Below are 14,942 nucleotides of genomic sequence, written 5' to 3' on the forward strand. Positions count from 1 at the left end.
AGTGTTTTCCTCCCTTAATTTCTTCAGTACAACTAAACTTCCTCAAGTCTGAATTAAGGTACCAGACTGATGAGATTTTGGATGGACGTGGGGAGAAAAGAGATGAGGTGGAGGAAAAGGGGGGGGGGGGGGGGTTGAAAGGGGAGGGGGGGGGGGGGAGACCAGCAGAAGCAAAAGGGGGTTGGGGAAGTAGGGGATGGAAATAAAGATGCGAGCAGATTTATTTTGAACTGTAACACAAAAAGTGCAGATCGAACTGTGACAGACTTAATATACAGAGCTGTGTTTAAAAAAAAGAAACACCGCTTATTTTTCTGTAGCATACAGTCAGTCGCTCAGTTGTTGCTCACATTTTTATTTGTCTAATCACACTGTTTTATTGAAATTCAATTATGATAATTGTTTATTACAATAGTATGAATTAATAAGATGAATTATCCTTATGATTTCAGGGATGTTTGAACGGCCGCGGCAATCCTACACGCCCAACGTTCCCAAACTAGGCATCAACAGTTCCAACAAGGATACACCTAATGTCAAGAAACGTCATCGGCGAGCGAAAAGCGGTGGTGTGAAAAACACAGACCCAGGGGCAGGCGACGGTAAGAATAAGAGTGATACTTGATGCGTGTAAGTGTATGTATACTATGTACAGTGAAACACCACCAACCCCCTTTTCTTTTAAATCTGGAGGTCTTAAAAAGTGTCTGTGCCACTGTGATGCCGAGTTGTCAGCTTGAAGAGAGTGGGCTTACAGGCGGATTTCATTCAACCTTTGGACTTCATTGACAGTTAACCTTTTGACGGGCGCAGTGGCATGGTGGTAAGACGTCGGCCTCCTAATCGGAAGGTCGTGAGTTCGAATCCCGGTCGCTGCCGCCTGGTGGGTTAAAAGTGGAGATTTTGCCGATCTCCCAGGTCAACTTACGTGCAGACCTGCTAGTGACTTAACCCCCTTCGTGTGTACACGCAAGCACAAGACCAAGTGCGCACAGAAAAAAGATCCTGTAATCCATGTCAGAGTTCGGTGGGTTATAGAAACACGAAAATACCCAGCATGCCTACTCAAGCGCCATTAATTGTCAGAATGTTGACCTTGGGCGTCTAATGGAAGAAGAAGAAGACTGTTTTGACAGTCAGCGTGATTGTGCTTGATTGGTTGTAAAGCAGTAGCATCTGAAAAATCATGAAGAACGGTTCCTGTAAGACCTCAGGTGGCAACTACCTAACTGGCTAAGCACAGCAGAATAGTGAAAACTTTATTTTGATTCAGGGGAAAACTGTCAAATGCCCTTGTTATTCAGGCATGGATGACATTTACATCCAGTCAGCATTTACAAATTTCAAGCGTTAAAATGCCAGACATTTCTGTTGACATGAAGTCTGTATTGAAGCTTTGTTTAGTCCTTGTTATGTGTTTAAATGCTGCATGGTGTGTTGTTTGAATTGAAAATACTTTGTTTCCCCCCAAAAAATATATATTCATAGATGGCCGGTGTTATGTTCTTGTTGGGGTTTTTTCCCTCTAGTTTGTCAGTTAGGAAAGGGAGACAAAGGGAGACAAAGGGAGACAAAGGGAGACAAATTGTTGTAGCTTGCACTTGCAGCACAAATACTGATATAGTGAGTTGTCTTGTTTGTTTCAGAGTCAGATGGCTACGAGTTTATGATTGTCTCATTAGAGAACAAGAATTGGCATTTTGAAGCGCAGAATTCTGATGTGAGTATACTTCTGCTTCTGCTTGTCCTTCTTCCTCTGCCTCCTTTCTATTTTGTTTTTTGTTTTTTGTGTCTTAATCAGTTTCTCTTGCTAATTGCACATGGTTTATCAGCTCAGTAGCCTTGACCTACGAAGTCATTTAAATGAGGAAAACAGAACATTAGATAGGTACAAAACAAAACAAAACATGACCCAACCATCTCCCTTGATTATGTTTTAATTAGTGGTTTTTGGTTTGTTTTTTGTTGTGTTTTATCTCCAATTTTTGCCCGGGGTAAAACACGAGAGAGAAAATAAAAATTTAAAGAGCAAAACATAACAACCAACAGACATAACAACATGTTTCTTTCAATCTTGCCATTCATATTTCTGTTGGTAAGGGTGGGGGGGGGGGGGGGGTGTGTGGGGTGGGGGGGGGGGGTGGGGGGGGGTGGGGGGGCAGCAGTAGTGTAATTTCAAGGATCAAAACCTTTCAACATTAATTGACCATGACTGTGTATGTTTCATTGCAGGAACGGGATGGCTGGGTGGACGCCATAGAGCAGCAGATTTTGACCAGTCTTCAAGGCAACGATATTCTGGGCAAAAATAAAGTGAGTGGCAATAATGAAAAGCTTGTTAAATGTTCCTGAACGTGACTTTGAGAGCAATTTCAAGGCAGATTCAAGGTTTACAGAATGGAAGCAGTGAAAAGACAAAAATAATTATGTAAGGTACATTGGAGGTTACTTTTGGGCGAAGCTGCAGTGTTATTTACAAGCCCCTTTATTAAGTTTTAAAGCATTCAACCTTGCATGTCTGCCAGCAGGAGAGAAACAAATGATTATGTCAGAGTATTTAGTGTAGGTAATACAGTGGTACCTGCGATGAGAGGACACCTCCCTTTAAAGGACACCTGTTGGCCCTTTTTGTACTATCTCTACCAAAGTATACCTGTCATGAAAGGCCACCTGCAATGTCACTTGGTTGGTCCCAAGGGTGTCCTTTCATCGCAGGTACCGCTGTAGTACAGCGCAAAACCACTGCATTGATGTTGCAGAAGAACATCTAATAAAAAAACAAAATGTACAAATCTTTTGGTGCTGTTTGGAATTCAAAATTGTTGACGCCAGAGGATTTGCTTGCTGGTAAATGTTGGCGATAGTACAGTGCAATACCACTATGTTGGTGCAGTGGCCAAGTCGAAAAGACATTGGCCTCCTAATCGGAAGCTCATGAGTTCAAATCCTGGCTGCAGCCGCCTGGTGGGTTATGGGTGGAGATTTTTCCGATCTCCCAGGTCAACTTATGTGCAGACCTGCTAGTGCCTTATGTGTACAAGCAAGCACAAGACCAAGGTACGCACAGAAAAGATCCTGTAATCCATGTCAGAGTTTGGTGGGTTATACTTATAGAAACGCGAAAATACCCAGCATGCTTCCCCCGGAATCGGCGTATGGCTGCCTGAATGGCAGGGTAAAAACGGGCATACACGTAAAATTCTACTCGTTCGTAAACATGAGTGAACGTGGGAGTTTCAGCCGATAAACAAAGAAGAAGAAGTATCTAGGATGAAATTTGATGTCGCAGAAGAAGAATGCTGTGAATGATTGAGTGTTGATGATAATACACAGTGGTACCTCTGTTTTAAGACCTACCAACATCTGATTGGGTCTTGACAGAAAGGAGTCTTATAACACAGGTACATTTACTGACACTATGGAGAAATCGCCTGGGACAACAATGTTTGATAGCAGAGAGAGTCTTATAACAGAGGTAGATTTACTGACACTATGGAGAAATGGCCTGGGACAACAAGGTTTGATAGCAGAGAGAGGTAGATTTACTGACACTATGGAGAAATCGCCTGGGACAACAAGGTTTGATAGCAGAGAGAGGTAGATTTACTGACACTATGGAGAAATCGCCTGGGACAACAATGTTTGATAGCAGAGAGAGGTAGATTTACTGACACTATGGAGAAATGGCCTGGGACAACAATGTTTGATAGCAGAGAGAGTCTTGTAACAGAGGTACATTTACTGACACTATGGAGAAATGGCCTGGGACAACAAGGTTTGATAGTAGAGAGAGTCTTGTAACGGAGGTAGATTTACTGACACTATGGAGAAATGGCCTGGGACAACAAGGTTTGATAGTAGAGAGAGTCCGAACCTCCCCCCGTGTACACTACATTGGGTGTGCACGTTAAAGATCCCACGATTGACAAAAGGGTCTTTCCTGGCAAAATTGCTTAGGCACAGTTAATAACTCAACTCAACTCAACTCAAATTTTATTGGCTTCAATTTTCATAGAAGAATTTGTCTTGCGCTTGGGAGAAAGTAAGAGTATAACATATAAAAACAGCATTCATATCACATTTCATGTATCACACACAGTAATCACTAGTATAAGCCTACAATTATCACATTTGTACCTGTATCATACATGCAAATAAATAGTATCACATTTCCACGTATCACACACAATATATACATTACATAACATACAGCAAGCTAATAATTGTCTACCTATACCCGTGTGACTTGGAATAATAGGTTTGATAGTAGATAGAGTCTTATAACAGAGGTACATTTACTGACACTATGGAGAAGTGGCCTGGGACAACAAGGTTTGATAGTAGAGAGAGTCTTGTAATGTAAGGGAAGGTCTTAAAAATTGAGTTTCCACTGTGCTATGAAATGTGCTTGCAAAGGTAAATGTTGTTGATGTTTTCAGAAGCAGAACAACATGGATCACGCTTACCTGCAAACCATCAGAACCACACGGGGCAATACCATCTGTGCCGACTGTGGCACACCAAGTGAGTGTCTATGTGTGTGTCTGTAAATCTGTGTCTTTTTTTTGTCTGTGCGTTTGTGTCTGTGTCTGTGTGTGTGTGTGTTTGTGTTTGGGTGTTTGTGTTGAAGGATGCTAACATACTGCCAGTGCCATTTTATTATATTTGCTGGGATGAATGTGTGTGTGTGTATGTATGCATGTGCATGCATGCGTGTGTGTGTGTGTGTGTGTGTGTGTGTGTACAGATGATTGTGACTGTTAAATAGGAAAAACCTCTTCGTTGCATAAAACACCATACAAAAAAAACCACCAGGGTAGAAGTAGAGGAAAGCACGAAGTACTGGCTGGTTGGATCTGTTTGAGTCACAATGAGAAAACTATGCCAGCATTTACATTATGATAGAAATGGTTGGTTATACCTGTTGAAAGAGTTGTAATTTTAATATTTTTCAAAGTGTCTGAGATGGTAACACTAACAATGAAGTATGTGCACGTATCATCTACAGGTCCAAGCTGGGCTAGTATCAATCTGGGGGCGGTCATCTGTATCGAGTGCTGTGGGGTTCATCGCAATATCGGCACACACATATCACGCGTCAGGTCACTCGACCTGGATGACTGGCCGTAAGTTGTTCTGATGCCATGGATTAAAGTTGCTTGCAAGTCTTGTCCACCCCTCTGTGCGTCTGTCCTACAAGTGAGATAATGACACCATATGGACAAGGTTTTGGTTTGCATTTTGGCTTTGAGGGATGGCGTCGGAGTACCTTAGTGTTAGAATAAGCAACTGCATCTGTTACTGATGCCTGTGAAAGATTTATGCATTTGTCTTTGGAGGAACAAATGTTTTGAGAATGTTTTATCTGATCTGTTGAAAACTATGCATAAAAACGTTCAGTTTAGTTTTTAGTTGTGTTTTAAAAAAAAAAGAAAGATTGTAGCGTTTTTCTTATGCATTCTTTCTTTATTTGGTGTTTAACGTCGTTTTCAACCATTCAAGGTTATATCGCGACGTTTTTTTATGCATAACTGTCCTCTATTGATATTATGTCTAATAGTATGAGTTATTTCTAATATGCTGACTGTTAGCAAATGATAACAAGACATGTCGAGAAAAAAGATATCAAGCATGAGCCTTTTAGGCGAATGCTGATATCGTTTGTGAGACATGTCTGTTATCATTTGCTAACAGTCAGCATATTAGAAATAACGGTTTTATTACCGTTTAATTCGACCAAAAGAAATTTCGAAGCAACCCCGCGAATTAGACAGAACAGCCGCAATGGGAACTTGAGCGCTTCTACCTGATTATGCCTGTCAGTCAAAGAATTCTTGTGACCTGAGTCAGCCAATCAGAGTAACACACCTGACGTGATGAATATTCACAGGTCAAATGCCTTTGACACACAACAATCTCACAAGATAAACCATGTTGAACATGCGTTTCGGTTGCTTCGCTTTTTCTCGTTGAACAGAGAGCGACAGATTTAGAACCGACTCCAGACGGATGGGAAATGACGTAAAGATACATTTGATGTAAAGCAAGTGGCGCAATTTCACTTGATTTTTCCGAACTTTGATCATTTAGATTTCAAGTGAGCGGTCGGCATTGCACACTCAGACGATGGGCGGTGCCTTGCTGTTCCGTTACGCACCCACCGACAAAACTCGCTTTTTGGTATTTTTTAGATAAAGAGATATTACCTGACAGCATTTGAAGTGTCATTCTTTAGAATAAATCACGCTGACATTGTTGAATTACATTTTTACTTTGTCTTGTTAATTTTTAGCGTGATAAACAAAAAGGGTCCCTGCCTGAACGTTATAACATTTAGAGGGTCACCTAGAATCCGTCCTGATTGGTCAAAAAGCCATAAGTGGCACTGAATTGGTAATAAACTGTCTTAACACTTTTTCTCTCTCATTGTTTTGTTTAGCTTTGCCTGACACATAATGAGTATTGTCAGTTAAACTGATTGTTTTTTCTGCACATTCTAAATAATTGTCTGTACCTTGATGGCAGTCCTGAGGTGACCAAGGTGATGACTTCCATTGGCAACTATGTAGCAAACAGCGTGTGGGAAGCCAACACGAAAGGACGGCAGAAACCCACCTCTTCTTCAAACAGGTAATTCATTGTACAGTGGAACCTCCCTATAAGATAAGACCTCCCAGTTTGGGCGGGGATGTAGCTCAGTTGGTAGCGCGCTGGATTTGTATCCAGTTGGCCGCTGTCAGCGTGAGTTCGTCCCCACGTTCGGCGAGAGATTTATTTCTCAGAGTCAACTTTGTGTGCAGACTCTCCTCGGTGTCCGAACACCCCCCCGTGTGTACACGCAAGCACAAGACCAAGTGCGCACGCAAAAGATCCTGTAATCCATGTCAGAGTTCGGTGGGTTATAGAAATAGAAAATACCCAGCATGCTTCCTCCGAAAGCGGCGTATGGCTGCCTAAATGGCGGGGTAAAAACGGTCATACACGTAAAAGCCGTGGGAGTTTCAGCCCATGAACGAAACAAACAAACAGACCCCCCAGTTTTAGACTTCCTCCCTTGTATGACCCTGTTTTCTCTGACTTTCTGTTCATAACCTCTATAATTTACCCCCATTTTAAGATCTCATTTTCTGAGATTTTTTAAGGCCTCAACTCTTTCTACCCCACCTATGTTGACCAAGGTGTTTTTTTAGCTGAGACTAGCTGTGCTGCAGCAGGTCACTCAGAATTGTAGTAACTGTGTATCAACACGCTGGAATGCAGGCGTTAGATGAATGTTACAGGAAGCGACTGAAGCTAACAGTCTGAACGGATATATCCGTACGTGGTCAGACAGAGCCATATGAGTGGGTATGGATATATATATGAGTTAAAAGGGGTTTTCACCGTATCCAGTATTAAATCACATATTCTTACTCTGAATCACATAAAGCATTGACGCAGTCTGAGATGCTAAGGTCTGAAAAGGCTACCCGTCTCAATTTTAAAGGGAAGCAACCCCACCACAAAAAGTGTAAATGGAGCCTTGGTAATGACCACAGACCCGGGGAGTTACCTCCCCTTGGTGTGTACTACGTCACTACCGCTCCTCAACACGTGGTCAAGATCATACGGCTTTAAAGAAACTAAAAAACCATGAGCAGGGTTGGTGGGAGGGCATAAACTATGTGATTCGGGTAAGTATATTAATCAAATGAAAATTTATTCTTAAAATTTTCGATTAAATTACATATTCTTACTCCGAATCACATAAAGCAGATAGCTTCAACAAGGCAGTGGGAAAGAAAAATCTAAGCAGTATGTAAGAAATGTTAAGTCCTTTGTACTAGAAACTTGCATTCTCCCAGTAAGGTAATACATTGTACAACGTTGCAAGCCCCTGGAGCAAATTTTTGATTAGTGCTTTTGTGAACAAGAAACAATTGACAAGTGGCTCTATCCCATCTCCCCCCTTTCCCCGTCGCGATATAACCTTCGTGGTTGAAAACGACGTTAAACACCAAATAAAGTCCCGCAGTGGGGCACTGCGGTTATGAAATTAAAGGCCCCTCCTGTTTTTGGAACCGCAGGAGCTTTCTAGTTTGCTGTTAGGTAGATTTTTGGTTCCTCTTTCCTGTCATGCTCTCTTTTTCTTCATGAATTCTTTTCTTTTTTCTGCCTTCTTGCTCATTCACCTGTATTTTTTCCAAAAATCTCTTCTCTTGCCGCTTGTCTCGCGATTCATGTATAGTTTAATCTGTTAGTGTTCTGATGTAAGTCCAGCAGTAGATAGGTTAAGCCTATTTTAACATACTGGAAACTGGTAATCTTCCAGTAGGTATTAATTTAGTTTTACTAAAGCCTGCTGGGACACAAGTAATGGGTTAGTGCATTTGTAAACAGGAATCGCTTGACAAGTGGCCCCCTTCATCCCCCCCTTCCTCGTCCTGATATGGCTCTGCGTAGTCGGCTGGACGTTAAGCAACAAATAAACAAACAAACAAACCAAATAAAGAAAGAAAGAATCTTTGACCAACTAGAACCTCGTCATGTTTTGGCTTTCGGTGCCTGTGGGAGAGAGAGAGGTCCCGCTATATCAATACTAAGCAGGTGAATCATTGTTTCTTACAGTTTTGTGCTGCATGTGAATGTTTCTGCTGTTTGCTTTCAGGGAAGAGAAGGAGGTGTGGATCAAAGCCAAGTATGAAAACAAAGAGTTTCTGCCACCTTTACCCTACGTTGACATCCCAGTCAATCAGGTCAGTAAAACAAAGAGTTTATCCTACATACGTGAGAGAGACACCCGTGAGATTATAATCGTTCAAATCACACAAGTGTATATCATGTAAAAGAGGTCATGTCAAGCAAGTCTGGCAGGGACCTGTTTTTTCACAAAAATTGCGCTCGCTAATTACCCTCGGTGAATCTTTAGAACTAACACGTCACGCCACACTTTCAGAGTGATGTTTCTTTGCTTTGACGTACTAGATTGCACGAGGCTTTAGAAGAGATCGAGATTCCAAAACAAGCGTCTTCAATTTAGCTGCCTCGACTGCAAGACATTTTCTTTAAAATACACGTAAGTACAGTATGTAGGATAAACAGAATACTACATGGCTTGCTGTGTCGTACCAGATTTACACTCGTTGCTTTTTCAAATAGTGAACTGCGAGCGAAAAAACAACTCGTGCATATCTGGTACGACACAGCAAGCCATGTAGTATTCTCTATTTCTGCCGCCTTTATCCTACATTGACATCCCAGTCAATCAGGTCAGTTGTTGTTGTTATTGGTTTTGTTGTTAAGAGTGTACAAGTTTGCATTTGGAGGCACATATTCTTTAAAAGTTGTTTCGTAAATTTAAATTTTTTTACCAGAACCAGGTTGGTTATTTCAGATGAGTTTTTACTAAGAATCAAAACGGAATACAAGGATGTTTATGTATTGTGGGTCAAAATGCACTTTAAAATGTCGTGATGTTTGATGTTCTCAGTGAAATGTTGAATCTGCATACAGGTTGTGATACTGGCAAGTTCCTTTATGAAAACCGTTCATTTCAAATAAGAATTTCTATCATATGGAGAGTTTGATTTTACTCTTCTACTGCTACATACATACTGAAATGCAGACACAAGCTAACACACACACATTCACACACACACACATATATGCACGCACGCACGCATGCACAAACACACACACACACACACACACACACACACACACACACACACACACACACTCACATATATGCACGCACGCACGCATGCACAAACACACACACACACACACACACACACACACACACACACACACACACACATATATGCGCGCACGCACACACGCACGCGCACACACACACACACACACACACACACACACACACACACACACACACACACACACACACACACACACACACTCACTCACTCACTCACTCACTCACTCACTCATTCCCTTTCTCTCACTAGCTGTCACCCAGGTATTCATTTTTAATAACATCGCTTTCACTTTACAATTCTGTATGACTACTTTCAGCAACTGATTGATGCTCTGGTATGAGAAGACATATCTCTCTCTCTCTCTCTCTCTCTCTCTCTCTCTCTCTCTCTCTCTCTCTCTCTCTCTCTCTCTCTCTCTCTCTCTCTCTCTCTCTCTCTCTCTCACCACTAGTCACTTGGTCTTTCATTCATATGACTTGCTTCACCTTCAGCAACTGATCGACGCTCTGGTGCGAGAAGACATCCGCAACATCATCATCATCCTGGGCCATGCAGCGCCAGAGGACATCAACGCCCCCTACGGCAAAGACGATGGCCGCACAGCGCTTCACATCGCAGCTGCCCTCGGCAATGTCGTCTACGTTCAGCTTTTACTATGGGTGAGCATACTATATCAGCTGAAAAGACAATACAAAATAATAACCATCCAACCATCATTCTGATTTCATAAAATAGAGTTTTATGATTATGATTTCTTGAACATTATTCTGTGGAGCTAGAGAAGCACGTTCTTTCTTTACAATTCAAATGACATGAGATGAAAGGTGAGTCGTATGAACCCCCCGCGGGTTAGGGGGAAGAATTTACCCGATGCTCCCCAGCATGTCTTAAGAGGCGACTAACGGATTCTGTTTCTCCTTTTACCCTTGTTAAGTGTTTCTTGTATAGAATATAGTCAATGTTTGTAAAGATTTTAGTCAAGCAGTATGTAAGAAATGTTAAGTCCTGTGTACTGGAAACTTGTATTCTCCCAGTATTCTTGTATTCTCTTTGTTTTTTAACTTTCTCCCAGTAAGGTAATACATTGTACTACGTTGCAAGCCCCTGGAGCAAAGTTTTGATTAGTGCTTTTGTGAACAAGAAACAATTGACAAGTGGCTCTATCCCATTTCCCCCCCTCTCCCCGTCGCGATATAACCTTCGTGGTTGAAAACGACGTTAAACACCAAATAAAGAAAGGTGAGTCGTATGAGCATTTGCTTTTGTATTAAATTACATTCTTATCCCAACTCACATCAAGCAATTTACTCCAGTTTAGTGCTAGGACGCTGAATAGCATCGCCTTGGTAACAAGGGGAGGTCACCCTAAAAAAGAGCTACCTTGACCCCTTATCATGACAAAGTCACGCGTGACTTCCTGACCTTGCCGCCATCTTTGAATCATTCACTCTCCAGCGATCTGTGTCTACAGACGTGTTTTGATTTTGCTCCGGCTTTCAGCCGGTTTGTCTGACTTCTGCCTTTGTCAGACCCTGCCTTGGTACTTGCACACGGTCCCTCTGCTCCTACTGTGTGTTTGGGTGAGCTTTTTTGTCGTTTGTTATCGTTTTGTGACTTAGGTTTGGTCGAATACTTAGCTTTGTTTACATTTTTTCCGTTCGCCATGTTGGATAAGGAAAGAATAAAAATGCTAAGTTGGTGGCCGAGCCTTCTCCCACAAAGAAGCCTTCTCGTAAGTCGTAGAGTTCGGCATGTTAAGCTTTGATTAAAGTCACAGATCCTTGACTAAATCCTCGTTTGATGTGCGATAGACTTACCTAATTCTCCGGCTATGCCTAGTTTGCCTTCAGCTGCTTCACCGGTCTTGTCCGGTTCAGGCCCTGTTAGCGAGAAGCAGGATGTTTATGCTATTTTGCACTCCTTGAGTGCTTAGATATCCTCTCTTTCAGCCGAGTTTTCGTCTACCAAGGCTGAGATGTGTCTTTGCCTTCCGGTGTGGGAGGTGTGCGTTCCCTTGCCAGTGTGTGTGTTCCGCCTTCCTCCACTTTTACGTCCGCCGACGTTCACGCCTCGTTTGAGGGCAGCCGTGGTGTTTCCCTGCTGCGTTCCCAGGCCTCTTGGACTGACGACGATCAAGGTATTTATACTTCGCCAGTAACCGGGTTCTCCGGCCAAAACGAAGTGCGTGTTTGGAGAGAGTAGCCACACCGGTTCGTGTGCGCGAAAGCTTAGGCCCTAGGTCTACGTCGTTCCGATTGAGTGAACGTCTAGATCGAGGGAAAAGCCCAGACACGCGTTCGGTCTCTGACCGAACAGGGGAAGTGCGTCCTCCTACACTCCCTAGAGGAACAGTGGGTGCGGCAGCACAGCTTTCATAGCTTTCCCCGCTTCCGCCTTTCAGGCAGGAAGCAGTCCCTAGGGACGTACCGCTTGGGTATAAAATCCCTCGTGGGCGTCTCTTCCGGGCGACACTTCGTCGGACTATGGTAGTCACGGCGGAAGTGTCTTGCCTGACTTCACGGAAGTGAGGGACTACGAGTCGGATTTTGGCACTTCCGTCCAGGGTGACGAAGATGTCAACTTCCGCATACCGACTAAGCTTCCGCAAGCTCTGGCTTTAGCGGAGGAAGTGGCTTCACGGTATTTTGAGGAGGGGGTGACATTCCCCGCTTCCGCCCTCTGGGCAGGAAAGCAGTCCCTAGGGACACACTGCTTGGGTATCGCATCCCTCGTGTGTCGTCTCTTCTGGGTGACGCTTCGCCTGACTATTGTAGTCAGGGCGGAAGTTCGTTGCCTTGTTGCACGGATGTGCGGGATTATGAGTCGGATTTTGGTGCTTCTGTTCAGGTTGACAAAGATGCCAACTTCCGTGTACTGGTTGAACTTCCGCTAGCACTGGCTTTGGCGGCGGAAGTTACTTCAAGGTAGTTCGAGGAGGGTGCGGCAACACTTGTAGGCTTGTTGCCCAACCTCCTTCCGCTTTGGGGGATTCCCGTTCTGCGAAGGACGGAAACAGCAGTTCAGTTTTCGGAAATTCCCGTTTTCGGAAATTCCCGTTGGTAGCGTTTGAGCTGTCTATGCTACTGACTACTGGGCAGTACGGCGGTGCGTTTCACGCTGTACCGTGGTTAACAGCACAAGGTCTGGCTCCTGATTCAGCGCAGCCTTACCGTGCTTCTTTGTTTTTAGCCTCAGCTTTGCCTGCTGGTTTGGCTAAGAGGTTTACACTGCTGCATAATTCAGTCAATTTGATTGGCTCGTTTGCCTTGCCTCGTTCCACTTTTCCGGAACTTGCAGTCCTTAGGCAAGATGATACAGCAGAGACAGAGTAGTCCCGTTTTCGGAGAATTCTCTTTTGTCTTTGGAGTAACTGGCTTACGCTTGCTTGAGTTATCGTCTCTCTCTGAGACTTTGCAGAGATCTCTGTCGAGATTGATCGCGTCGTCATTAGACCCATTCAGGTTTCGTGACGATGCGGTAGAGAAAGTTGTCACTATTCTGGTAGGGAAGACGGCTACAGTAGAACAGTATGTTATACTGAGTCCTCTTTCTTGTCTCTGGGGGAATAAGCACATGATCTTTTCAAGTTATCCTCTGTTTAGGAAACTTTGCAAGATTTTTTTTTATAGAGCTCTATCTTCTCTGCTCTTGTTAACTTCGAGTTTCGTCGTGACGCACGGGAGAAGGATGTCATGTCGCTTCTAGCTGCTTTGGCTAAAGTCTTTTGAACAGCGGAGCCTCCCAGCGCTTTTCTTGGCACATTGCTTGGCTCAGGTTGCAAACAAGAGGCGGATCTACTCCGCTCTTTGCTTTTTGTGGTTCATCTTCTGGGAGAAGCTGTGATCTGCGTCGGCTGGCCACATTTGGCCTTTATTTAGGCAAGATACGGAGCTAAGCAAACACACATTGGGTTAAACCCTCTGCCTTAGGCAGCTTCGCGGTATGTACGCCCATCTTTGGTGCGGCATACCTCTTATTTTTCACCTTCTAGGGTGAAGTTGCTAAGGCCTCAATTTTTGTTTTTTGCCTCTGTGGTGAAAAACAAGGCAAGCTGTTAAAACTTTCTCGGCTTTTACGGCTTACGGAATTGCGCTTTCTCATCAGGGTCATAAGCTTTGGTTTCTTACAAGTCGCCAGAACATGTCCAAATTATGGGCTCACATTCTGACTAAATTTTTAGGCTCACTGAGCCATTGCTCGTAACCTCTCAGTCGGAACTTTTCCGGCTAAGCCTACCTCTTGAGGCAGTGGCTTCTGTCAGCGACTTTCGCTGCGCAGCACAAAGGACTCGCAGGAATTCCTTAGTTTCAGCTTTTCTTTCTAAGAGGTTACGGAAAGAACTAAACACCATCATGTGGCTAAGCCTAGGTTTGGCACAGACGTTTTTAGCATTGGGGTTGTTTTTCTTCCACACGCAAAGACATACACCGTCGTTTGGCGGGTACGCCCTTCACAGAGAAGGGTGGACAGGTTGCAAAGTCTGTTTCGTACTCTGTCCTTGATAAAGAGAGCGGCTGTACGTGTTCTGACCTCTCTTCTTGGCCAAATGGAATCGATGGCCACTCTTGTGCCCTTAGGCAGAGTCCACAAGCGGCCATTTCAGGCTGCCCTGAGTTCGCTGTGGAAGCCTTCTCTTCAGGGCTGGGAGACAGTAGTCTCTCTTGAAAGCTGGTTTCGGCACACAACGAGGCAGTGGCTGCTCCCTGGGATTTCACAGGGAGTGCCAATCTCGTTTGCCCCCCCCGGACGAGTTTCTGTTCACAGACGCGTCTATGGAGGGCTGGGGTGCCCATCTTTCTGTTCACACTGCGTCAGGTCTGTGGAACGAGACGCAGAGTGGGGGGCACATTAATGCCCTAGAGTTAGAGGCTGTTTTCCTGGGACTCCAATCGTTTCTGTCTATGGTCAGGAACGAATAAATTGGGGTTCGCACAGACAACACGACCATGGCGGCCTATTTCAACAAACAGGGAGGCACTTTGTCTCTCACTCTTTCTGTCAGGTCAGGTCAGATTCTTGCCTGGGGCAGCCAGCACCTTTCTGTTGTCAGCGAAGTACGTCCCAGGCATACTCAACGTTCTTGCGGACTACTTCAGTCGCCCGTAGTGTACGATGCACACGGAGTAGACTCTGACTCATCAGGTCCTACAACGTCTGGGTGGCTTTTCAGCAAGCCTACAGTCGATCTGTTTGTGACAAGATTCTCCTGCAGGCTTCAGGTCTTTATCTCCCCCTTTCCAGACC

General features: G+C 44.0%; 1 protein-coding gene across 5 annotated transcripts in view; it reads left to right on the forward strand.

The window, feature by feature from the left end:
- Positions 1–14,942, forward strand: part of LOC138947137 (centaurin-gamma-1A-like) — a 61,890-nt gene that overhangs the window by 38,391 nt on the left and 8,557 nt on the right. For 4 of the 5 annotated variants that reach the window (XM_070318586.1, XM_070318588.1, XM_070318589.1 and 1 more), the window contains 8 exons: positions 453–602; positions 1,647–1,720; positions 2,233–2,313; positions 4,440–4,524; positions 5,009–5,126; positions 6,526–6,630; positions 8,648–8,735; positions 10,190–10,357. In XM_070318586.1, coding sequence (XP_070174687.1) covers positions 453–602; positions 1,647–1,720; positions 2,233–2,313; positions 4,440–4,524; positions 5,009–5,126; positions 6,526–6,630; positions 8,648–8,735; positions 10,190–10,357 — 869 coding nt within the window. The remainder of the gene's footprint in view (positions 1–452; positions 603–1,646; positions 1,721–2,232; positions 2,314–4,439; positions 4,525–5,008; positions 5,127–6,525; positions 6,631–8,647; positions 8,736–10,189; positions 10,358–14,942) is intronic. The other variant, XM_070318587.1, reaches the window with a different exon arrangement.

Source organism: Littorina saxatilis, linkage group LG14 (assembly GCF_037325665.1).
Source record: "Littorina saxatilis isolate snail1 linkage group LG14, US_GU_Lsax_2.0, whole genome shotgun sequence".
In the NCBI taxonomy this organism is placed as follows: Eukaryota; Metazoa; Mollusca; class Gastropoda; order Littorinimorpha; family Littorinidae; genus Littorina; species Littorina saxatilis.